This window comes from Thunnus thynnus, chromosome 13 (assembly GCF_963924715.1).
Source record: "Thunnus thynnus chromosome 13, fThuThy2.1, whole genome shotgun sequence".
In the NCBI taxonomy this organism is placed as follows: domain Eukaryota; kingdom Metazoa; phylum Chordata; class Actinopteri; order Scombriformes; family Scombridae; genus Thunnus; species Thunnus thynnus.
Genome location: NC_089529.1, coordinates 30,966,232 through 30,989,890, shown reverse-complemented (window position 1 = coordinate 30,989,890; position 23,659 = coordinate 30,966,232). Strand labels below are relative to the sequence as shown.

General features: G+C 40.5%; 1 protein-coding gene across 3 annotated transcripts; it reads right to left on the bottom strand.

The window, feature by feature from the left end:
- Nucleotides 1-2,217: 2,217 nt before the first annotated feature.
- lcp2a (lymphocyte cytosolic protein 2a) lies at nt 2,218-23,176 on the bottom strand. 3 transcript variants are annotated; one of them, XM_067609031.1, is made up of 22 exons: nt 22,967-23,176; nt 22,513-22,880; nt 19,613-19,675; nt 19,059-19,105; nt 17,824-17,889; nt 17,030-17,058; nt 16,531-16,571; nt 15,144-15,336; nt 14,600-14,694; nt 13,331-13,397; nt 12,817-12,894; nt 10,329-10,354; nt 10,177-10,196; nt 9,641-9,751; nt 9,529-9,544; nt 9,431-9,446; nt 9,244-9,331; nt 8,321-8,385; nt 7,551-7,624; nt 6,177-6,251; nt 5,006-5,155; nt 2,218-4,901 (listed from the first exon to the last, which is right to left on the bottom strand). In XM_067609031.1, the coding sequence occupies exons 2-22, from the start codon at nt 22,588-22,590 to the stop codon at nt 4,758-4,760; spliced, it is 1,542 nt and encodes a 513-aa protein (XP_067465132.1). In that variant the 5' UTR covers nt 22,591-22,880; nt 22,967-23,176; the 3' UTR covers nt 2,218-4,757. The 3 variants fall into 3 exon arrangements, with proteins under 3 accessions (XP_067465132.1, XP_067465131.1, XP_067465134.1); XM_067609030.1 differs by having other exon boundaries at nt 22,513-22,865; XM_067609033.1 differs by having other exon boundaries at nt 8,321-8,382; nt 22,513-22,865; nt 22,967-23,175.
- Between the last annotated feature and the right edge of the window lie 483 nt (nt 23,177-23,659).

Here is a 23,659-nt window from a genome sequence, read left to right as displayed (position 1 = left end):
AGTTTTCATGTGAACATTTGTAAAATGTGAACTCTTTCAAGGCCTTAGTGTCAAACAAAACAGCTGTAAAATGTTAATCAGCGAGCTTTAGAGATGATGGTAGGTGGATGTTTGAAGTTTGAACAGATCCAAGCTAGCAGTTTCCCCCCACCTCCAGTCTTTATGCTAAGCTAGGCTAACCACACCCTTACTCAAGCTGAAAGCACAGTGTCCCGAAGAACTCAGTCCATAACGGATGATTCCTCATCTCATGACTGGAACCCCAAAACTGAACCTGGTTACGTTCCAGTGACGGCGCCCTCTAGTGGCACTATAAAACACTTCTATGAGAGTTCATTGACCAACATATTTTTATCAGTGTGACCTTTATGTAGAGACATGGAAACCTTAGATGCCGGGTGCAGAAACTGTAGAGAGTGAGAAGTTTAAAAATGCTGGAATTGGACATAAAAAGTAAAAAAAAAACAAATTAGTGAATTTAATTCTGGATGTTCTTTTCTGGTTCTGTCTGTGTCTGAAGCAGACAGACAGATCTTCTCCTTATCTGCTCACTCACTGCCAGCGAGGAGACTCAACCTCAGGTGAATCACACCTGTATGTGTGTGTGTATGTGTGTGTGTGTGTGTGTGTGTGTGTGTGTGTGTGTGTGTGTGTGTGTGTGTGATGACGGTTGGCGGTGGCAGCAGTAATCTTCGCCCCGCGGTGCCTTCGTGGACGACGCAGACAAAACAACACAGACAGTCTGAGCTCTAACTGACTGATGACTGGGATTATACATGGTGGGGGGGGGGGGGGGGGGGGGGGGGGTCTTGTGTGAGGGCTCATGGGAAAAAAGTTACTTAACACCTTTAACTGTCAAATCAATCCAGCAGAAGTAACCAGTAGTGTTGACTACTAATATTCAGTATGAACTATAATAACATATATTTCTCTGCTCCTCAGTCTGATCTATACAGTGAGTAACGTGTTGGTTGTGGCTCGTAGTGATGAACCTACAGAGAATTATCAGAGACTCTGCAGCTCCTCTCGGCTTTACGGAGCTTTATAGTGAGTTTCAGCTCATTGTTTATCTGTCCAACTGCAACTTTACTGTTCTGGTTCACTCTCAGCGTCTCATAGCATCGTTTTTTAGAAAAAAAGCTGTAAAAAGCTGCTGTACACTACCTGCTCAGTACCAAACAGACACAGTTAGCTGTAGACTAGCTGGTGAACATAGTGAAGCATTTAGCAGTTAAAGAGCCAGATATTTCCCTCAGGAGTTGGTAGAGAGCACAAACAGAGCTAAAAGAGAGTGAATATTGGACAGAAACACGACTCCACATGAATGATAATGTTGCTCCGTAACTGCTGGATGTGGAAATAAGCAACTGTTTGCTAACATGTTCAACATATCAATTTAAAGACGATGATGAGTCAGAGTTGTTTCTGATGAAAATCTGTTAATGCAGGTTTAAATATTAGAGCTTCAGTGACTCAACCCCTGAATAAATCTCTTTAATGGATTTGTCTGCTGATTTTCTATATTTTTCTTCATGTTTGGATCCAAACCAACAATGAACTGATCTACTAACAAGTATTGTGTGTGTATCAAAGCCTGATGTATCTGATTCCTCCGTTGTTATCCAGAATATATTAAACACTGGGTGACATGTTCCTTCATACTGTCTCTCCTGTCAGTAGAGGAGACGCAGAGACGCTGGTATGTGTCTGTTTAAACAGGAGTTTAACCGACTTCAGAAACACAGTTACTCTGCTTTCCTCCGCTTCCATCATCTCATTCATTTTCAAAGAGCCAATGAGGAAACTCCAACACCAATAGTGTAAGTTCATCACTCATTCACAGACAACCATTGTTACAGGGCCGGTCTGTGGCCAAAAAGAGGGACTTTGGCACTAAAAAGACTGTAACGCTGAAAGATATCTACTTGATTTGACTCATTTGGATGCTGAAACTTCATATTAGCTTCTGATAAACTTTTAAATATATTTTAGCACAGAAGACACAGACTGTAGATTTTGTCCCCCATCACTTCCATTGTAAGGTCATTATGAAGGGATCTTCTAATGGTCAGTATGAACAGGAGGAATGATTACAGCAAGAAAAACAGCTTTAATGTTCATTTGGGCACCAAATTGTGAACCGTCTTTTAAAATAAAGACAGTCTGTCAGACAGAAAATGCAGTAAAACAAGTTTACTAGAGAAACCAGGACGCTGCTGACGTTTTCATGTATTTTAATGTGGACAAACCAGGTGAATATGACACGTTTACAGTGAATTGAAAATGTCTGAATACTCAAAGTGAAGTGAAGATTAATCTGCATGATTAACATCCAAAATGTCCACATAAATACAGACTGAGACAGAGCACTGGGCTTTATTATCAGCTGAAGACAGAACCACCACAGTTTGAATGTACAGTATACTTAAATGTTGTAGAAATACAGCATTTATCCAGCACAGTGTACCGAAAGAGACGTCATACAGAAGTTAAAGTAAAGTAAAGGTGTCTGAAAGGTTAAATGTTGGCGCAGACACAAAGCTACGGACGGCAGATTGTAGAGTTAAAAAAAACAAGCAAATTAAGAAAAACGTGCAAAAAAAACCCTGATATTTTTCACTCATCTGTCACAGAAGAGCGACATTCCTGTTTATGGGAGAATTAACAACAGCAGGGGCCAGATGCATAAACGACGCGTACACAAAAAAACACACAAAAACACATGTACACGCTACTTCCTGCACATCAACTGGTCTCTATAAACACCTCATGCTGACCTCAGACCAGCATACACACGTTCTTCTAAAGTGATCTGATCAGGTCAAGATGAAATATAAGCTGAAAATCTTTTAATAAAACATTGTTTAGGTAAATAAGCAACATATAACAGATGTTATGTGTTTACGCAGCGATCTGTAAAACACCAATAAAAGGCAAATTTTATGAATTTAATATCGATTCCTTTTATTTTATCCTTAGTTATGACACTCTGTAAAGTCGCTTTAGATATGAACTACTAACTGACCAGTGATAAGACTGATATCTCTGCTGCTGATGGATTAATATGGACGTTGGTGAACAGACGGGTGGAGCAGGTGGTGGTCTCAGAGGGTCTGAACCAGCTTGGACCCCTGAAAACCTCAAAATGAAATTTTAGGAGTGTCACACCAATGGGATTAATTATTTTCTATTCATCTCCACAGTAAGTGTTCATCTCTATGCATCTATCAAAATCTTCTTGATAATAACACAATAAAAATATATTGCAGTCAAAGCATTTATGGCATTTGAGATGGCGGTGAAGATAACAGAAACAGGGATTTATTAATCTTGTATGTTCGTGGATCAAAACATATCAGGTATGGAGTTAATCTGCAGATGAGACGAAACTTTTCTATGTGTGATTTCAGTTTTTGAGCCACAACAAAGGCCAAAATGTGGCCTACAGCAGACTAGATAAGCCTTGTTTTTAGCCAAGATGATTGCTGGAAACGCCTTGTGCTACGTCATAACGCATATCGTACAACGGCGAGGACTGCTGAAAAGACAAAGGTCTAAGTTTTACAATGGACTCATAAGGAAGGCATCATAAAATAGGTTTCTGAGGAGGAGAACATCCAGTCATATGTATCAGGTTGACAGGTCCAGTAGTCTGTGGACACACACACACACACACACAAGACTAAATGCATGATCCCTTCCAGACGTACGAGATAATACATGTCAATAAAAATGACGACAATAAAAAGTCCCTGAACGGTCGTCATATAACAGAACAAATAAACGGACCAATAACTAAACACATCCGCGCTGGTTCTTGTGTGGTTACTTGGATCTACGGCCGACCGCACCGAGTCACATGATGTTTCACACACTGGACGTATTGATATGAAAACAGCTGATTAAAGGCGTCTTCATCCATTTATGGATGAGATAGGAAATGAGGCTACTGGTTCCACATTGACTGAGTTTTATAAAATAGACACACAGCTTGATAAATCTGAGGAAAACAATGCATTGTTTAAAAAATTACAATACCAGCACCAATACCAGTACCACCAGTACCCTTAAAGTGATACCGATACCAACAGAGTACTTCATTCAATACCTTTTATTTTCTGCTTCACTAACACACAAACCAGCCTACTAGAACCTGCCCAAAGCAATATTTGTTTCAATAAAATCCAAAGTAAGTTTAATGTCAGCCTGGTAACCATCACCTGACGTAATCGACAGTTGCAGCGTGTCCTCGAGGAGAAGACAACGCTGGTGTCGAAGTCATTGTGAACATGCATTTACTTTCATCAGACTCAACAGGTGTGTAGTATAACTATACTTTTGAACTTTTTAGCGGCATCTCGACACGCTGAACTGTCAACTCTGTCAAACACAACCACTGACTGTTTGGGTTGTAGCTGCGTTAGTCGACCAATCACACGTTGCATTAAATAGAAGAAGGCTTGTGGTGATTGGCTGCAAGCAAAACCATACAAATAGTCATTTTTTTCCAGACCTGAGTACAAAAAGGATTGAATGCAGGTTGGAAGAGTTTGGTACTGGATTATTTCGGTCGATACCTTGAAGGTATCGAGTATTGATACTCTGCCTGGAGCACGCGCAGTTTTAGTCATGAAGCTACAGAGTTTTATGCATCTGACCCCCAAACGTTTAACTCTGCCTGTTGGTTTCTCTCTGGTTTAGTTTGTGGTCGGTCTTAACCGGTGTGATCCAGTCTGAACCGGCGTGATCCGGTCTGATCAGTTGTGTCCGGCCATGTAGTACCCGGCCGGGTCAGACAGCAGACACTGGTTCTGCTGGCCGGAGCCGCGGTTTTTGGCGTCGATGAGAAGCAGAGGAGACTGGGAGTAATGGCCGATGATGTCACCCACTGATGGGAAGAACTGCACACACACACACACCAGTTACTACCACTGTATTATTGGAGTATTCCTGACCAATCAGCAGCCTCCTCAGCTTTGCGTTGAAGTCAGAATATCAAGTTTACCTCTTGGACTTTGAGTCCGGTTCCTAACAGGAACTGCTGGTTGTGCTGTCGGATCTGGATGTTGTAGACCTTGTCCTGGTAGAAGACCATCAGAGTGAAGGGCTGATTGGCCAGCTGCCGGGTGCTGTCCCTCACCAGGTACGCCCCGTCCTCCACAGAGACACACAGACACATATCATAGTCATGTCAGAAAGTCACAAACTGGACGCTCTAATGAAACACACAAACCCGTCTACCTTATTACACATATATACTGATCAGCCTTAACATTAAAACCATTGTGTACGTCTCCCTTGTGCCAACAAAACAGCTCTGACCCCTCGATGCAGGACTCTGAAGCCTCTCTGAAGGTTCCTCTGGTATCTGGCACCAAAACGTGAGCAACAGATCCTTTAAGTCCTGTATGTTGCGAGGTGGACCCTCCAGGGATCGGACTTGTTTCTCCAGCACATCCTACAGATGCTCGATGGGATTGAGATCTGGGGAATTTGGAGGCAACACCTTTAACTCTTTGTCATGTTCCTCAACAGTTTTTGCAGTTCTCAGGAAGCGTTATCCTGATGGAAGAGGCCACTCAGGGGGTAGCGTTCCCATGAAGGGGTGAACTGGGTCTGCAGCAGTGTTTAGGTAAGTGGTTCATGTCAAAGTAACATCCACATGTTTGGCAGGACCCAAAGCTTCCCAGCAGAACATCACTCAGAGCGTCACACTGCCCCTGTTGGCCTTCTTCCCATAATGCATCCTGGTGCCATCTCTTCTCCGGGTAAACGATGCACACACACCCTGCCGTCAACATAATGGTCACCTTCTTCCATCGCTCCATGGTCCAGTTCTGATGCTCAGGTGTCCATTGCAGGCGGTGGATGGTGGTCAGCATGGACATTGGTTCACTGGTTGTCCTTCCTTGGATCACTTTTGGTATGTACTGACCAGTGAATACTGGGAAGATCCCACAAGTCCTGCTCTGACCCATCTAACCTAACCATCACAATCTGGTCCTGGTCAAAGTTGCTCAGATCTACATGTTTGCCCATTTTTCCTGCTTCCAACACATCAACTTCCATAACTGACTGTTCGCCTGCTGCCTAATAAATCCCACCGCTGGACAAGTGACGTTTTAACGAGATAATGTGTGTGTGTGTGTGTGTGTGTGTGTGTGTGTGTGTGTTACCTTGTTGACTCGTTTCAGACATCCTTCTGCCTGACCTCTGGTCACTCTACCCACATACCAGCAAGGGTCCAGATCCTACACACACACACGTAACTATAAGTTATGACCACAATATAAAAATATATATATAAAAAGTATAAAATACATCATCTAAAAGTACAATCGATACAATACAACACTCTGGGATTAATAAAGTATCTGTCTATCTGTTTATTATGAGCAAAATATACATAATGTATTAAAAGTAAAAGTACTTAATACTTATTACAGAGTATTATATCATTCTAACTACTAGCGTTACATTTTCATGAAATGATGGTATGTTTTGTGTTATGTAATATCAGCATGTATATATAGATTACATATAACATTTATAGACAGCTGTTTAAATAAAAAGAATAAACAAATATAATAATCACTGTTGCAGTTTGAAACAATCAGATAAGATCAAACTAAATAAAAAACAAAAAGCTTCATGATGTTTAAATTATTAAATTAATATCAGGTGAATGTAGCAGAAACTACATTATTCTCTCTGAAATGAAGAGAAGTGAATATGAAGTAGCATTAAATGGAAATACTACAGTATTATAACAGTACAGTTTGTTCAGAGTTGTTCTGCAGTACTTCAGTGTCAGAACAGAGACAACAGCTCCACCTGCTGGTCAAAGTGAGGAACATGTTGTTCTTCCTCTACAGGACGAAGCTTCAACTGATTAACTGATTAATGACGCTGATGTTTGACAGCGTTCACTAACTGACTGACTACTCTACAGCAGGAAAGATCACATGATTGATTCACATGATTAATGACAGAACATTAAATGGTAACAGGTTGATAACTGATTGATCTTTTCAGCTCTTTTTTAAGCAAAAATAAATGTTTTAAGCCAAATATTCTGTGGCAGCAGCTTCTAATGTGAATGTTTCTAGTTTGGGTTTTTTTTTTTACATATTTTTTTAAATGTAAGGTAAAAAAACATCTAAAAAATAAATAAATAAATATATATATTCACTTAATTATTTTTATTTTATTTTATTTCACTTAAACCATATTTTTTGTTTTTTTCCAAATATTTGTTCACATTTATATATATATTCACTTCTTATAACTTATGTAATAACGAGAAAAGTTTATTTTAATGAGATATGCTCATTTTGTGAAATGAAGAGAAAGTTTTGTGACAACAGAAAGTGGTTTGTTGTCATTACAAGAAACGTTTCTTGTATAATTTACAAGACGCGAAAACATGAAAAATATTTTATTATTACGAGAAAAGTCTCATTAAAACAAGAAATGAAAACAAATAATCGTGGCAGCAACACGCTGCGTATCTGAGTGTGTGTGTGTGTGTGTGTGTGTGTGTGTGTTACCTGTGTTGTAGGTTGAGGAGGACGAAACGGCGACCTGTCTGATCTAACAATGCTGCTTCTGTGATCGGCCATCACTACACACACACATACACACACACACACACACACACACATTCATTACATTCATTTACTGGACATTTATTCTTCCCCCTAAATTAAAGGACCAGTTCACAGTTTATCAAGTGTGATGATTACAGCGAGGAAAACCTCTTTCACTGCTCATATGGACACCTGACTGCTGGTTTAACACACTGGAAATAATATGGAGACTTGATTTGTGTCCCCACAATATGAGGAATACCTGGTACACACACAGTCAGTATGTATGGAAGCAAAAAAAAAAAATCTCACAGGACTAATCATTGCTGTAATGATTTCTATTAAAGACAGAACGATGAAGTGAAGGAGTGAGAGCTGCTGAAATACACTGAATCTATCAGCTTTTATATGAGAATAAATAAATGAGAGGGAATAAGTTGAATTTAATGAAAATAACTGGTTCTGTTCTACAGTAGCTGTGTGTTAAACTGTGATGTTTTCTATTGTTTTGATGCTGCCAGCAGGGGGCGACGCTCAGTGACACTATGAGAAGCGTAGTCACTTCCTGTCGGCCGCATGAACTCACATAGTCAACCACCACAGACCAGTTCACTTCCTGTCAGTCACTTTGTAAAAGCTGCTCCTTCATTTAAGTCTCTGAACTTTACAAAGCAGCAGAATGTGTTGAAATCAGTTTATTAAGAGGAGTTTATGGATGTTTGTGTTCTTACCAGACTGCAGTTTGTGAGGCAGAGAGTCTGTAGAGGGAACACTGGGAACACTGGGAGGCAAACTGCTTAAAAAAACACAACAAACAGTTATTTTATTACAGACGTGGTGAGAAGACGTCCTCACATCCTAACTCTTTGATTTCTGCTGAAATATTGGATCATTTGAACATTTATTGAAATGAAAGCATGTGAGAAGTTTAGAGGGAAAAATCACTATTTGGTGGAGCTGTTAACAACTCATAGACATGTGAAATGTGACCCCGACTACACACTGCTTTTTGTAAGACGTCAAAAGACAAAAAGGTTGGAAACCACTGGTTTCATCTTGAACAATGTGTTGTATTTTAAAAGCTTGTTATATTATCCATTGTGTCAAATCTTCATCTGAAAAGTAACTAAAGCTGTCAAATAAATGTAGTGGAGTAGAAAGTACAATATTTCTCTCTGAAATGTAGAAAGTAGCATCACATGGAAATACTCAACTATGTGTGTTTGTCATAAAAATCTGAATAAAAGTTCATATTTGTGGATGATTCTTTGTGCCTGTCTGATGTTAATTTGGGGGATATTCATATCATATCATAATCAGTTCCCATAATGCTTTGGGGAATGTAAGCAACAACTTGTGTTATTTTTACACCATATTTGTTCACATTTAGTCAAATAGTCTCTATTAAAGTAGTGTGAATCAGCTGTTAGCAGTTTGTCTGCAGTGTAACATGTTCTGCAGCCTCATTTTCTCTGTTTCTACGTGTGTTTATGGAGGTTTATTAGTGATGACATCAGAGATAATGATATCTTCAGGAAGTGTCAGTGACACTATCTCTGTGCTCAGAGTTCTGAGAAGCAGGATGAGTTTTGACCTGTGGAGGCATCTCACAGTCTGAAAAGCTCTGTTTCATTATGTGTGTGTGTGTTCACACCTGTCTCCGTGGCGTTGCGGCAGCCCGGGGAGTCCAGGACGCGGGGGAAGACTTTTGTTGTGCAGGGGGAAGGTGTTGTGTTTGGGTGCTGGAAGAGGAAAAGTAGAATTTAAAAGGAAAACACTGAATATATTCTAGTAAATCTTGTTTTGTTTAAGTGAATAAAAAGCAGATGAAGAAATCTCACCGTCATCGTGTGTTTGCTGAAGACAGAAGAAGAAAAAGGATGAGAGCTCATTCTGGATCAACTCACCGTCACAATGAAAGTGTCAGAGTTTAACTTACCTCTCGTCTGTCGAACCTGCAAAATCACAAAGAAAAATAACTTGAATGAGCTGTTTGACCATCTCACAGAGCGGAAGATGAACTCGGCTTTAATGGAAGTGAAAGTGCTGACCTGCCAGGAAAAGGTCTGACGGAGGAGTTGCTCCTGCCGACAGAGGAGGAGGACGGAGGAGGAGCAGGAGGTTTGGACCAGGCGGGAATTTCTGGAGCGTCCATCTGAGGCCTGAAACAAACAAACAAACAACACCGTCAAACAGGAAACACTCGAACCAACAGATCTGTGCTTATTCTGTGTGATATTCAACAAGTTTCTCAGAGTTTATCTCTGAAGTTCAAGTGAAACTGTGGAGTTCAGAGCTGCAGAGTCATGAACAGACAGAAAAACACTTCATCCGTTTACATTTGAGACAGAAATCAACTAAAGTAAAATATAGAATGCAAAGCTAGCTAGCCAGCTACTCATGAAATATATTTTATATCATTATGATGACTGAAATTCCAACATTTAAAGATTCAGCAGGAATTATTGATCATATTTCTTTATAAAAGCTGTTGAAAAGTAAAATCTTTGACATAAATTTTTTATTGTGCAGATTGTGTGTGTGTGTGTGTGTGTGTGTGTGTGTGTGTGTGTGTGTGTGTGTTTACCTCCATGACTGTGCGCCCGGCTGTAACACACATACAGAAATAAAATAAGTAAAGTTATAATGATGTAAATACGAGCAGCTGAGCTGAACACCAACATGCTCATAATGACAAGTTCCAAGTTATTAAATAAATAAAGTTTCTTTCAGACTCACCTTGTCCACTGTGTTGCGATGAGGTCCTGCGAAGAGGAAACAACGACGTTATGATTAAAACATCACACATGAAGCAGATAAATAACCCATCACGGTCTGTCACTTTTAATTTATGTTTATTTATTTATTCTGTTTTATCATTTTTATTATTAAAGTATTATTGTTTTGTTTTTTTTTAATCTTTTTTCCCTCAAAGTTACATTATTGTCACCTATCAAAGTTTGTTTCTGGGTTGTGGGATATATGGAAGCCTCGAAACCCAACATCTAAGCTGACAAAGAAACAACTACTAGCTCAGTGTTCCAACATCCTCAAATGGCAACTGCTATCACAACTAGACATCGACGAGGTACAACGAATATGCTACGGCAGGGGGAGCCAGGACGACAGGTCAGAGGGGAGATATCATCATCCTCTCCACTCTCCGAGATTGGGTACCAATCCCCAACAAACCCTTACGACCTTAACACAAGGGCGACTGACCTAAGAATGACTATCATGACTAAGCTGGACACCCGGCACTCCCGTAGCCGATTACCAAGGTGACAAAGTACCCTCTGGAAGTCTGCTAGAGGACGTGAATGCAGCGCTACGTACTATCCCTACTAGGACCATAACTGAGACCAATCAGCTGATATACACCACAGCAACAGTGATCCTAGAGATGCTTGGCTACAAGATGAACACCATGAGCCACAACATTACCCTCCATGGAGAAGGAGGCTGGAGGCCAAGTTAGTCAACTCTCAGAGCTACAGAAAGGTGTGGGGACGAAAGGGATACCCAGGAAGTACAACAAGCTGTCTATACCTGAGGCACTGGAGACTGCCAAGCAAAGGTTCACAGCTCTGGCTACCCGCCTGAAGAGACACACAGGAGATGCAGAATAATAAATAGGATGTTCTCCACTGAACCATCCAAAGTGTACTCTCAGTGGCAAGGTAATAACACGAGAACAGATCCACCCAGGGCTGAGACTGAACAAGAGTGGAAGAGCATATGGGGGAAGGAGGCATCACATAACACCAATGCTCAGTGGCTAGTGGATCTAAGAGCAGACCACAGCAATCTCCCAGAACAAGATCCAGTAACCATTACAATGGCTGGACAGCACCGGGCTCGGACATGATCCACACCTACTGGCTAAGGAAACTGACTGCACTCCATGAACGCCTGGCAGCACAAATGAACCAGCTGCTGATGGATGGGACGCACCCAGAGTGGTTAACCCAAGGGCGGACAGCCCTGATCATGAAGGACCCCCAGAAGGGCGCAATCCCATCCAACTACCGGCCAATAACCTGCCTCTGTACAACATGGAAGCTCCTGTCAGGCATCATAGCGGCTAAGATGAATAGGCACATGGCCCAATACATGAGCAGGGCCCAGAAAGGAATTGGTAGTAATACCAGGGGTGCTAAGCACCAGCTACTGGTCGATAGAGCAGTAACCCAAGACTGCAAGACCAAGCAGACCAACCTGTGCACCGCCTGGATTGACTACAAGAAGGCCTATGACTCAATGCCACACACATGGATACTGGAATGCTTGGAAATGTACAACATCAACAGGACACTAAGAGCCTTCATCAAGAACTCAATGGGGCTGTGAGAAACGACTCTGGAGGCCAACTCAAAGCCAATTGCACAAGTTACCATCAAGTGTGGCATATACCAGGGTGATCCACTATCCCCGCTGCTGTTCTGCATAGGTCTGAAACCCCTCAGCCATATCATCTCAAAGAGTGGCTACGGGTACCGGTTCCAAAGTGGAACAACCATCAGTCACGTCCTGTACATGGATGAGATCAAGCTGTATGCCAGGAATGAGCGAGACATCGACTCACTGATCCACCTCACAAGGATCTACAGCAACGACATGGAGATGTCATTTGGACAAGATAAGTGTGGTCGGATGGTATCGAAGAGAGGGGAGGTGATCAGGACCGAGGGGGTTGAGCTACCAGAAGGCAGCATTGCAGATGTTCAGGACGACTACAAATACCTTGGGACAGCACGTTTTTTGGTTGAATATAGATGTATTTCAGTGTGGCTATGATCTGTATGAATACATGTTAGTGTTTGAACATGAACTGAGGATGTAAACATGTCAAATGTTTTGTTGCTTGTTTGTGTTTGAGTGAGAAAAGTATTGAGGACGTTTGAAGACTGTAGTCACTGAACGCTTTCTGTGTGAAAACTATGCAAATGCGTCACAGTTTGATCCAGAATTGTTGCTGTTGAAGAGTTTGAACATGTGGACTCAGTATTGATCCCTGCAGGGAACCAATCAGAAACAAACTGTAACTTGGGAAGCCCAAAAGACAAATGTGATAAAAAAGAATAATTGAGAAAATTAAAAGATGAAACATTTCTGTTGACTTCTATTATATTAGGGTTTGTGTCTGCAGGTTGATTAACATTGATGGAAAGAAAGAAATCGATCTGAATACTGATTGATTATCTGGTTCAGGTTCAGGTGAGGTTACCTCTGACGGGGGACGGGTTGGATCCAGAATCTCTGCCCGGTTTGTTGCCACGGAAGATCTGCGGTGGCCCCGGAGGAACTGAACACAACACAACCAGAGCGACCAATCAGAGCACTGCCAGAGTCACATGACCTGAACATACTGACCTCCTGAAAACATTTCAGTTTTCTTAGAGCATCTCTACAAACTAGAGCTGCAATGATTAGTCAACTGAAAATAAGTCAGCAACTATTTTGATAATCAATTAATCATTTCAGTCATTTTTCAAGCTAAAATATCATAAATATCATGTTTCCAGTTTCTCAAATGTGAGACTTTGCTGCTTCTTTTTGACCTCACATGACAGTAAACTGAATATTTTTGGGTTTTGGACAAAAGCAGATGTCACCTTTGAGAACTGTGAAGCATTTTTCACAGTTTTCTGATATTTTATACAAAATAATCTGCAGATTAATTGATGATGGAAACAATTGTTAGTTGCAGCCCTAATAGACAGAATAAAATGATTACTCACTCTTCCCTGGTGGTCGTCCACCTAAGTGAGGCGAGTGGTCTCTTCTGGAGGACGGCGACTCTCCCGGCTACAAAAAGAAAGTTCAAATTAATGTTTGTTTACATCCACTGCTGCTGTGTGAATATCAGCAGATAAACAGTCGGTGCCATTAAACCTTCGCAGAAGAAGAAGAAACAATGAGACAACGTCATTAAAACAGCGACAGTCAAAGCTCAAACGATGGAAAACGTGATGGAAATATGACGTTTCTGTTAGTTTCATGTATTGATGTGAGGAAGGTTACAGTCTCCTCATCATCGCTCCACACAGATCTGATGTTTTCAACCCTTCAGTGACATTTCAGTCACGTGATTCATGTACGTCATCATTTATTCACTCAGTCTGTTTACATTTAGTTTTTATCCACACAGCTGCTGTTACACCTCAGACAACAGAAACACTTTTTACACAGATTTAAAGATTTTTTCTAAATTTCAAACATATCAACTTAAAGACGTGTCTTTGCTGCCCTCAAGCGAACAGAAAACATCAGTTACTGCAGGTTTAAAGCTGCACGCTGGTGACACCAAGAGGCAGCAAGTGGAGCTGCATTTCATTCAGTTTGGATAAAACACTTAAAGGGAACATATTCTGCTTTTTGTGGTTTTCTGTTATTTTTTTTCCTGTTCTGATGTTGGATGTTAATCATGGTCAGCGTTTCACTTAAGGTGAACGTATGTAGAAATGCTGCCTGCAAGTCAAAACTCAGGGCTTCAACCTGCTCTGAACACTTCATTTGCAACATTTTTTCTACCTTGCTGATGAGCTGAATCCCACATGATCATAAATGGCCGTCTGTTCTGTAGACTTGGTTGCTAAGGCTGTTGCTAAGGTGATTGCTAAGGCGGTTGCTAAGGTGGTTGCTAAATTGTTTCCATGTGTTGTTCACGTTGTTCACTCTCGTATTTTAGATGTGATTAAGCTCCAACATGTATGGATCGATGTGAAAAGTTGATATTTTTTACTACAGTTTGTTTACGTAGCCTCTGAAGCTGACCAATCAGAACAGAGTGGGCTCATCAGGAGGCGGGGCCTTAAAGAGACAGGAGCTAAAACGGCCTGTTTCAGACAGAGGCTGAACTGAGGGGCTGCATAAAGGACCAGTAGAAGATAGAAGAGGAGTTTTTAACTGGAAATCATGCAAAGATATTCCAGTAGAACCTCAGAATATGAATATAGAGCTGGAAATGTGGAGAATATGAGTCCCTTAAAACATGTTCACTGACTCACCATCCGAGGTGATGGAGCTGAGAGAGTGGCGACCGGGGGGCGGGGACAAAGAGCAGGGGGCGGGCCTCTGGACGACACATGATTATCCCTGTTATCTACACACACACACACACACACACACACACACACACACACACACACACACACATACACACACACAGAGTTATTAGTCAACATTTTCACAACCGGAAGTCTCACTCATATCTGATTGATTTTTTTTTTGTTTTATCTCATCATAACTCTTCCAAATAAGGTCATGTGAAGAAATTTCGAAAATTCCCCCACAGTCGGTTACCATGACAACCGTCTTTATCAAGAACATGTTATGATGACATTAAAATAAACACACATTTACATCAGTCTTTCCTCCAGCGATTTAATATTTTACTTTCATAAAGTTGGAGGACACAAAGAGTGTTTATTGTGTTTATTTGTCAGGATTCCATTAGCGGTGCCCTAAAGCACAGCTAGTGTTCCTGGAGTCCACATCAATATATGTTATAGTCTGTGTGATCAGATGTGGCTGAGTCGTGACCTGCGTTACCTATATAATCGCTGTCTCCGATAGGCAGGGTGGGACACAGTTTATGAGCCATGTCCTCTGGAGGTTCAGAGGGAGGAGGCTCGTAATCGTTGGACACGTCAAATTCCTCGTTTGGGGACTCGTAGTCTCCCCCGCTGCCGTCCTCATCGCCGCTGTACGGACTCTCATAGTCATCGTCAAATTCTTCATCATCCTAACAGAGAAAAGGACAGAAACACACTCAACCCACAACATCACATGATAAACATATCTGATGTTTTTATCAGCAGCACAGCTGCAAAGTAGCAGATCAGACCACAGAGCCTCTTCAACTGTATTAAGTTAAAATAATGAATTTCATCCATTTTAATCTTTATAATACAAACATTCAGCGGTGGCATCACATCCCATTGACTAACATCCTAGCAACCGACTATTAATGTCATAACAAAAACCTGAAACACACAAACCACCAAGTAACACCAGACTAGCTTTAAAACTGCCCAACTCTACAGAGCTGTTTAGCCTCTTTTAGCTCCTAGCTTTGGTTTTGCAGCATATTTTATACACTACCTGCCCAGCAGCAAACAGCAGACACACAGTTAGCTACTAGCTGGTGAACATAGAGGTGCATTAACAGCTAAAGAGTCAGACCTTAGGAGTTGGTAGAGAGCAAAAACAAAGCTAAAAGACAGTGAATAATAGACTCAGGTGGACAGAAACATGTTGCTCTGTCTGCTGGATGTTTGCTAACATGTTAGCCACAACAACTTTACAAGCTGACAACACATCAGATCATATTATGTTCACAGACTATTGCGATGTCCCAAAAGTGGCCAAAAATCATTAATAAAACTTTAACCAACCGGTTTTAGTCACGTAAACTCAACCAAACCTGAAGCACAGAGGTGTCAGATCAGAAAACGCTCTCAAGATTAGTTTTTTAATCATTTGTGAGGTTTTTGAAGGTGTTTTTACCCTGTTCTGTTGTCTTGGTCGGATGATCTGTGTGTTACATCTATCATGTGAATTGAAAGTACAAAAGACCAAGAACAGAACCCTGATGAGCCCCAGCTATTAGCCAGTAGCCACGCCTACCTTATAAGATGAAAATATGTCAGATGGCTGTCATACTGCACACAATTGCCCCAAATAAACCAGTTAAAGCAACATTAACACCACAGCAGCCACTTAGCAACCTCACCCTGAATATTCTGACAACCAATATCAACAAACTTGGAACTGTGCTGCAACAACCAACCAAACACTTCAAACACCTCGGCAACCAGCTGACGTCATATTAGCTTTTTCATTGTTTTGAATTAAAGATGGAAGAAAAACATGTTTTTCTGGTTCAAATGCAGATGGAAAAGAGACAGAAAGAGAAGAATAACAAACTCAGACTTACAAACTCGTCGTCACCCCAGCCCTGAACCTCAGCGGCTGTTTCTGCAGAGAAGAAAGCAGCTCAACTCACATCAACAAGTCACAGCGGTAACAATTTACTCCCTTTTTATCATTAATAATAAGTGTATAAACCGTTAATAAATGGTTTACCACACATTATAATGTAGTTATAAACATATATAAGTGTTTATTAATGTACAGTATTTATTATTACTTCATTGACACTTCTGGAGGAGTTATAGGTGTTGACTATTATATTAATTTATTAACCATTAACAGACTGATTATTCATGATAAATAGAGTAAAGTATCACATTTTTCTGGCTAATAACTGAATATAGTCGTATTTACAGAGTATATTTACTGAATTTGTTCACTCGAGTTGCTGATTACTGCAAAGCATCAGTCCAACAATTTGGAAAATCTGATTTTTTTTTTATCATCTGAGTCAGATGAGCTGGTTTATTATAAATAATTATAAAATTTGAAAGAAGTCCTACCTGGTTCATGATATTTAGGCATTGTGGTTCTGTGATGGAAAGAAAGAAACAAAGAAAGTTCAGTAAACTCGATCAGGATTTTAGCCACAACTACTGTCTAAGTTGATAATATGTCAGATGTTGTGTTTTCAGACTGCTGCTTTGGCCCAAAAGTGCCTAAAGTCAACCAAACCTGTGTCATAGAGGTGTCAGATCAGGAAACACTCTTAATATTTGCTTTTGTGATGTCATTTGTGAGGTTTTTGGGGACATTGTGAAGCTGCTCTGTTGTTTGGGCAGATGACTTGTGTGTTAGCATATGAACTGAAACTATAAAGGACCAAGAATGGAACCCTGAGGGACGCCACAAGTCATTTTGACACTGCTGATGGATGATTATGTTTTCTTTGTGGGTAATAGGTCTATTTTCTTTCTGGCAGAGAGTTAGATGACAACACTGATATCAGTTTCCTACAGCCAGCAGGCCTTTAGCTTAGCTTAGTATTAAGACTGGAAACAGGTGGACACAGCTAGCCTGATTCTGTCAAAAGGTAACAAAATCCACCTACCAGGCTAACAAAGTTCATCACATGACTCAGTGAAACCATAACATGTTGTTTTAAATCTAACAGAGATATAAATGTGTTAATTGGTGAGTTTTAAAGGACATAGCAGGTGGATTTGTTACCTTTGGTCAAACATGAAAGAGGAACTCTCAGCAAGAATGAAAATAACTCTACATCAATGTTGAACCACAGCATTCTTTAAATAATTCACTTCCTTGATATGATGCTTTGTTAGAAACAGATACGTACTTTTTACCAAACAGGCCTCTCCTCTCCTCCTTCTTGCTGATCTCACTTCTGATCTTAGAGATCATCCTGAGAAGACAAACAGACACCTGGAGGGTTAAAAACAATAAACTCTACTTTTCGTCACTACAGCTGCTGATAAAACACTGCTGTCTTTCTCCAAGCATAGAGAGTGCTGAACTTATGTGCAGTTCTGAGGTAATTTTATGCTGCTTTATAATTCATCTCCACTACATTTCAATATTGTACTTTTTACTCCATTACATTTAGTTTAGTTTTGTCTAGTTTCTGATTACCTTTTCATATAAAACATGATCTGCTTATAAAATGCAGTGTTCACAGCATCTCCTTCTTATGGAGACGTCTCAGCCTGTAGTTGAGTTTTATTTTCTTTTACTTTTTAAAAAAAACAGAGTAAAAGAATAAGAATATTTCATATTTTCAACACAAATTCTTTCGTGTCAGTCATTTCCTAAAACAAAGTTTCATTTTTTTATGATTCTAGAGCAGCGACCTGCGTTATTCCTGCAGGTTTCAGGGTTTGGACTCCTTTGTAGAACCTTTTCAAACAAACTGAATGTAAAGTTCCTACAGCACTAGTAGTTTTTTCCTTTTTTTTGGTTATAGACAGCTGTGTCTTCATGGGATCTTTGATTTTGCAGATTAAACTGCCCAACAAAATAAAATATTTTAAATGTGCTCCAACTCAACCAGCTACAACAGTTAAAGTCTATTTACATGTCCATGTATCAGTAACAATAATCCTATAATATATGTGTTTATATTGCAGCGATATTCTGCATAACGATTACTTTTACTTGATTTGTTGCAGCTGTTGTGTGAAGCAGCAAAAATCAAAATCATTAAGAACTGTTCAGAAAACTCTTAGAAACGAGTCACAGGGTCAAGAAATTAAATTAATCTCCATGGAAACACTTCAGGTCTTTAGTCTCTGCAGACTGGACGTGATGACAATGAAATGAAAACGACACAGTACGTTTGACAAACGTCTGGAGGGTTCAGCCCAGACAGCAGACTGCAGCCTGACAGGCGAATCTCAGGGTTTATATAAACCTTGATATTAATTAAAGCTGAGCCGAATGAGTGCATGAACATTTGTTGTCATTTTGGCAGCTGGATAGTCAGAGCAGAGATGACTCTTCACTCGAATCAGGTTTCAGAGACAACAGACAATTTAAATATCAGCTGTGGGCGGTGTTACAGTAACAGAGACTCACGGAGCGTGAAGTTTGGGGAATTTCTGAAGGTCGTTGTCGCTCAGATTCTACAGACAGAAACAGAAACAGAGACGTCTTGTTAAAGTGCTTTTATGTCAACATTTGTCAAATTTTAGACTCTGAAGGAGGAAAATCAAGAGGCTCGCTGACATGGCTCCTTTCCTTCTCTAACTTATTCTTTCCTTTCCCTCACTTTGTTTCCTTTCCTTCCGTCTCCGTACATCCTTCTTATTTTCCATCTCCTTATCTCCTCTTTTCCTTCTTTTACTAATTTTTCCTTTCTCATCCCTCCTTTTCTTTTTTACTTCCTCCTTTCCTTCCCTACATCCTTCTGTCCACTCTATCTCTTCCTTTCCTTCCCCGGCTCCTCTCTTATTTTTCATCACCACTTTCCTTCCTTTTCTACAACCTCCTGATCTCTTCCTTTCCTTTCCTTCCTCCATCTTTTCTCCTGTCTCTCAGTCTGATGGTTCATAAGAACATTTTACTGATATTAAACATGTTTTTTTTTTTTTTTTTTAAATGATGAATCTTGTTTTTGAATCCAAACTCACCACAAATCTGGCTCCGCTGATGGCGTTCTTCAGCACAGCTTTATCACAGCCGGACAGACTCATCTGACACACAAAACAAGAAGAACTCAACATTTTCAACTTACATCCATTAACAACATCTCTTCATTACGTCTCCTTAAAAATTCATTTCTAGAAGTTCCTGAGCTTCTATATTCAGTAACACTGAGGAGATTGTTTGAAATGAGAATCCAGAACGAATCCAGCAGCTCCTCACATTTCACAACTTTATATAAAACAAATTAATAAATATCTCACAAACAAAAACAAGAGAGGACGCAGAGCTTCACAAACTGCTCTCAACGGCTTCATCACATCATCATAATGTAACTAGAGCTGCAACAATCAGTCCATTAATCAGTTAGATGATAAACAGAAAGTTCATCTCTAATTATTTTGATAATTGTTTTTTCAGTCAAATTGTCCAAAATGTGCCGGTTTCAGTTTCTCAAATGTGATGATTCGCTGCTTGTTTACAAGTAAATATTAGACTGACAAAGACATTTGAAGACGTCGCCTTCGATCATCATTTTTCACTATTTTCTGACATTTTATATAAAAACTATTAATTGGGAAAATGATCAGCAGATTAATCAATAATGAAAATAATCATCAGCCCTAAATGTAACTTTAACCGAAAAACATAACTGATGTTATCATTGGTCAAACAAGTAAGTAGGCAAAAGTCAGATTATTGTAACAAACTCCAGTTTCACACAGTAACTGTGTGTAAACCAGCGATATATACACCAATATATAAACATACTCCAAAGGGTCAGCAGATAAATCTGAGGGGTCATGAGATGATTAATGGGAAAGAAGAAAAAACGTTTTGGACTTTTTCTCTAATCTTTGATTTTGGTGAAATATTGGATGTGTGTTTGCTCTCATCCTGCCAACATATTTAACAACTGAAGACTCTGAGAATAAACTTCTCTATGAAATAAACATCACAGAAAAATGTTAAATTATTTCTAATAACGTCACCTGAATTATTATTATTTTAAGGAAAGTTACTGTTAATTTGCCTATTTTGTAAAACAATAATATCAACTTTTCTTTTCTTACAAATTGCAGCTTTTATCCCGAGTACAATCTTTTCGCAAAGCCTTCAAGATGACTGACAGAGTTTGTTGGTCTGCTGTCCCCTTTAAAAGACTCTAAAGGTGTTCTGTTGGATTCAGTCGGGGGTCAAACTCAACCACAGTTTTCACTTTTTTCCTCTTTAAAAACTCTTGCAGTGTGTTTGGGATCATTGTCATGTTGGAAAACTCCTCTCCTGCCAACCTTCTTGAGACCGGGAGTCATCTGTTCATTCAGTATTTGGGTATATTCATAGTGTCATCTATAAACGTCACGGTTGGCACCATGTGGTCCTGACCAGGTCCACATCAAACATGCTGGACCCGTCGGATCCAAACTAATTCACTTTGGTTTAATCTGACCACAGAATGTGCCGACAGGATTCATCAGGCTTCTTTTCACCTTCTTTGGTAAATCTCGTAGTTTTGTGAGCGACGGTTTTCTTCTTGGACGTCGTCCGTAGAGGTTCGACTTCCTGTAGTGTCACTGAAACAGCAGCTTCCACAGATAATCCTTGTGCCAAGTCAGGAGCTCTTCCCCGTCTGCTTTTCAGTGAAAAGCTGCGTAAATAGTGAATTATGTGTGGCGCCACTCTTCTGTTATTGGTAGTATGGATCCTCCTGAACCTCCTCACCAACGCTGCAGCTGTGTTTGGGCTTCTGTTCAGCAGCCTACTGATGATCTTGAACCTTCTCCCGTCTTTATGAAGTCTCACAATCTGGTTTCTCACTTGTTCAGGCAGTTCCTCACCATGTGGCGCCATGTTGCATTAGACTCAACCCAAAACTGAGAAGGTTGTGATGTTCACAGGTTCTTTTATAACCTTGTTCAGGCAATTAGTCTGAACTGGAAGTCACAGCTGAACTCAGTTTTGTTGCATTGAGGTTGTACTTTGTATTTTCAATTCAGTCGATCAAACCTGTTTGTTTTTAATTATAAATAAGATCAAATACCGACAATCCACTATAAAAATTAATAATAATAATAAAAACTGCAATGATTGTCAGATGAAGTGTACTCAGTTATATAGTGTATATATACGTCATCTGAGCTGCACCACCAGATGCATCAGTCACTCAGACTAACTGTGGCTTGTTTTTGGGCGACTTGGGAGGAGAGTCTCAAATATTCACATTTTAAATTTGAGCATAAAGAAACAGAATATTTGAAAGTCTAAATATCTCTTAGAAAATGTCTAAACGTCCGAGTTTAGACACTAAAACATAAAGCAACAACAGTTTGGATGGAAACAAACGTTCACTACATTTTATTTTCACCATTTTCTGGAGGTTTCGGTTAAAATTTGCACTTCATTTGGATGAAACTTGACTATAAACATCTGGAACACGACTGCAAGTTTAATCTTTCACAACGAGCGGTTTTATTTTTAGAGTCTTATCATGTTTTGTTTGTGAGATCTTCATTGATAAAGTGATGTGTGACTGCAGCTTCCAGATAAATGTTGTGCAATAGAGGAATAAAGTAGCATGTAAAGGAAACACTCAGGTAAAGTGCAAGTATCTTAAAATGGTGTAATGTCTTCAATGCACACACACAGTTAGCTTCCTCCATTTTCCTCTCCGTCATCAAACGGCACACGTTCACACGTCAGAGTTCACCAGAACAGATTTACATCACTACTGTGAATAAACCCACTTCAAACTGATTTTACTGCAAGATGTTTGTGTTTTAAGTACAGAAATCATCTTAACTGCTGACTGATGGATTTCAACCTGCAGCAAGTTTCCGTTAAATGATTTCTGTGAACAGAAAAAGAAAGACATGTTCGGAGGTCTCACCCTCTTCAGGTAGTCCGCCAGCTGCTGCGGGCTCCACCCCATCACCTCCGCCCGCGATGGCACTCGGTCGGAGCTCATCCTGCGTCCTCCTCACCTCCCTACAGTCACGATGTCCGTCCAGCCGATGTCCCACCGAAGACTTCTGCTCTAACAGGATGACACCACCATCTGAGAGAGCGACGGCCACCTCGGAGTATAGTTTCCTCTCAGCGTCTCAGGGTTTTATCTTTTATTTTCCCCCCCTCCCTGGTTCTGCCGTCTGTCCTTCAGCTGGGCGTCCACCGACCGTCCAGCCGTCCTTCAGGCTGCAGCAGCTTCGACGCTCTGATAGACGGGCCTCGTTTCTCAACTTCCTGCAACATGTAAAACTAAACTTTACTCAAAAGAAGAAAAAAAAAGGGAAGAAAACAGAATAACTGCCTTCAGATGGTTTTACTTCCTCAAATCTACTCACCCGCTGTCTGACTCTCTGAAAGACTTTCAGGGTGAAGAAACCAGAGAGAAGAAAGCAAATTTCAAGCAGACGTGTCAAAACTGGAACCAAAATGGCTTCCTTCTTTCTTTCTCTCTCTCCTGCACTTGTTCCGTTTGTCTACGTCTCTGTAGGTCGTCCTCCTCTCCCTCCCTCCATCTCTCAGAGGAAGTGACTGTGCAGAGGGGAGGATGAGGGGAGGATGAGGAGGGGGGAGGGAGGGGAGGGAGGGGGGGAAGGGGGGGGGGATGAAGACAGCAGTCTGACCACAGAACGGAACAGTTGCACCCACTCGCTGCAGCTCAGCGGCTGCCGAGAAACACGACGACACGCTAAAAAAACCACCAGCGGTGACAGAAACAAACTGACTCAGGACCAGTACAGAGTTCAGTCTGGTCACCACTGAGTCTGTCTCACTGACTGCAGGTCAGTTCACTAAAACAGTTTCTACTTTCTGCAACTTTATACTCTTACTGCACTACACTCTAAAGGGAAATATTGTCCATTTATTTATTTTGAGTTGTGCAGATGCATGATTATGGATGTTGGTCCAACCTTTTGTTTCAACTATTCATCTTCTCCTGAGGATGAATCCTGCTGACTTTAATAAAGAATATCTGTTGTCAAATCAATGAGGAGTTGAGTCACTGCACACTTTCTCACAAACCAGGTTTC

Bases quoted from the DNA above. Each gene is read 5' to 3' on its own strand.
- lcp2a (XM_067609031.1), bottom strand. From the start codon at position 22,590: ATGAGCTCCGACCGAGTGCCATCGCGGGCGGAGGTGATGGGGTGGAGC. The intron at 5,156-6,176 runs GTAACACACACA...GTCTCTGTGGAG, and splicing joins GTCTGAAACGAGTCAACAAG to GACGGGGCGTACCTGGTGAG. The intron at 4,902-5,005 runs GTAAACTTGATA...GTGTGTGTGCAG, and splicing joins CCGGACTCAAAGTCCAAGAG to TTCTTCCCATCAGTGGGTGA.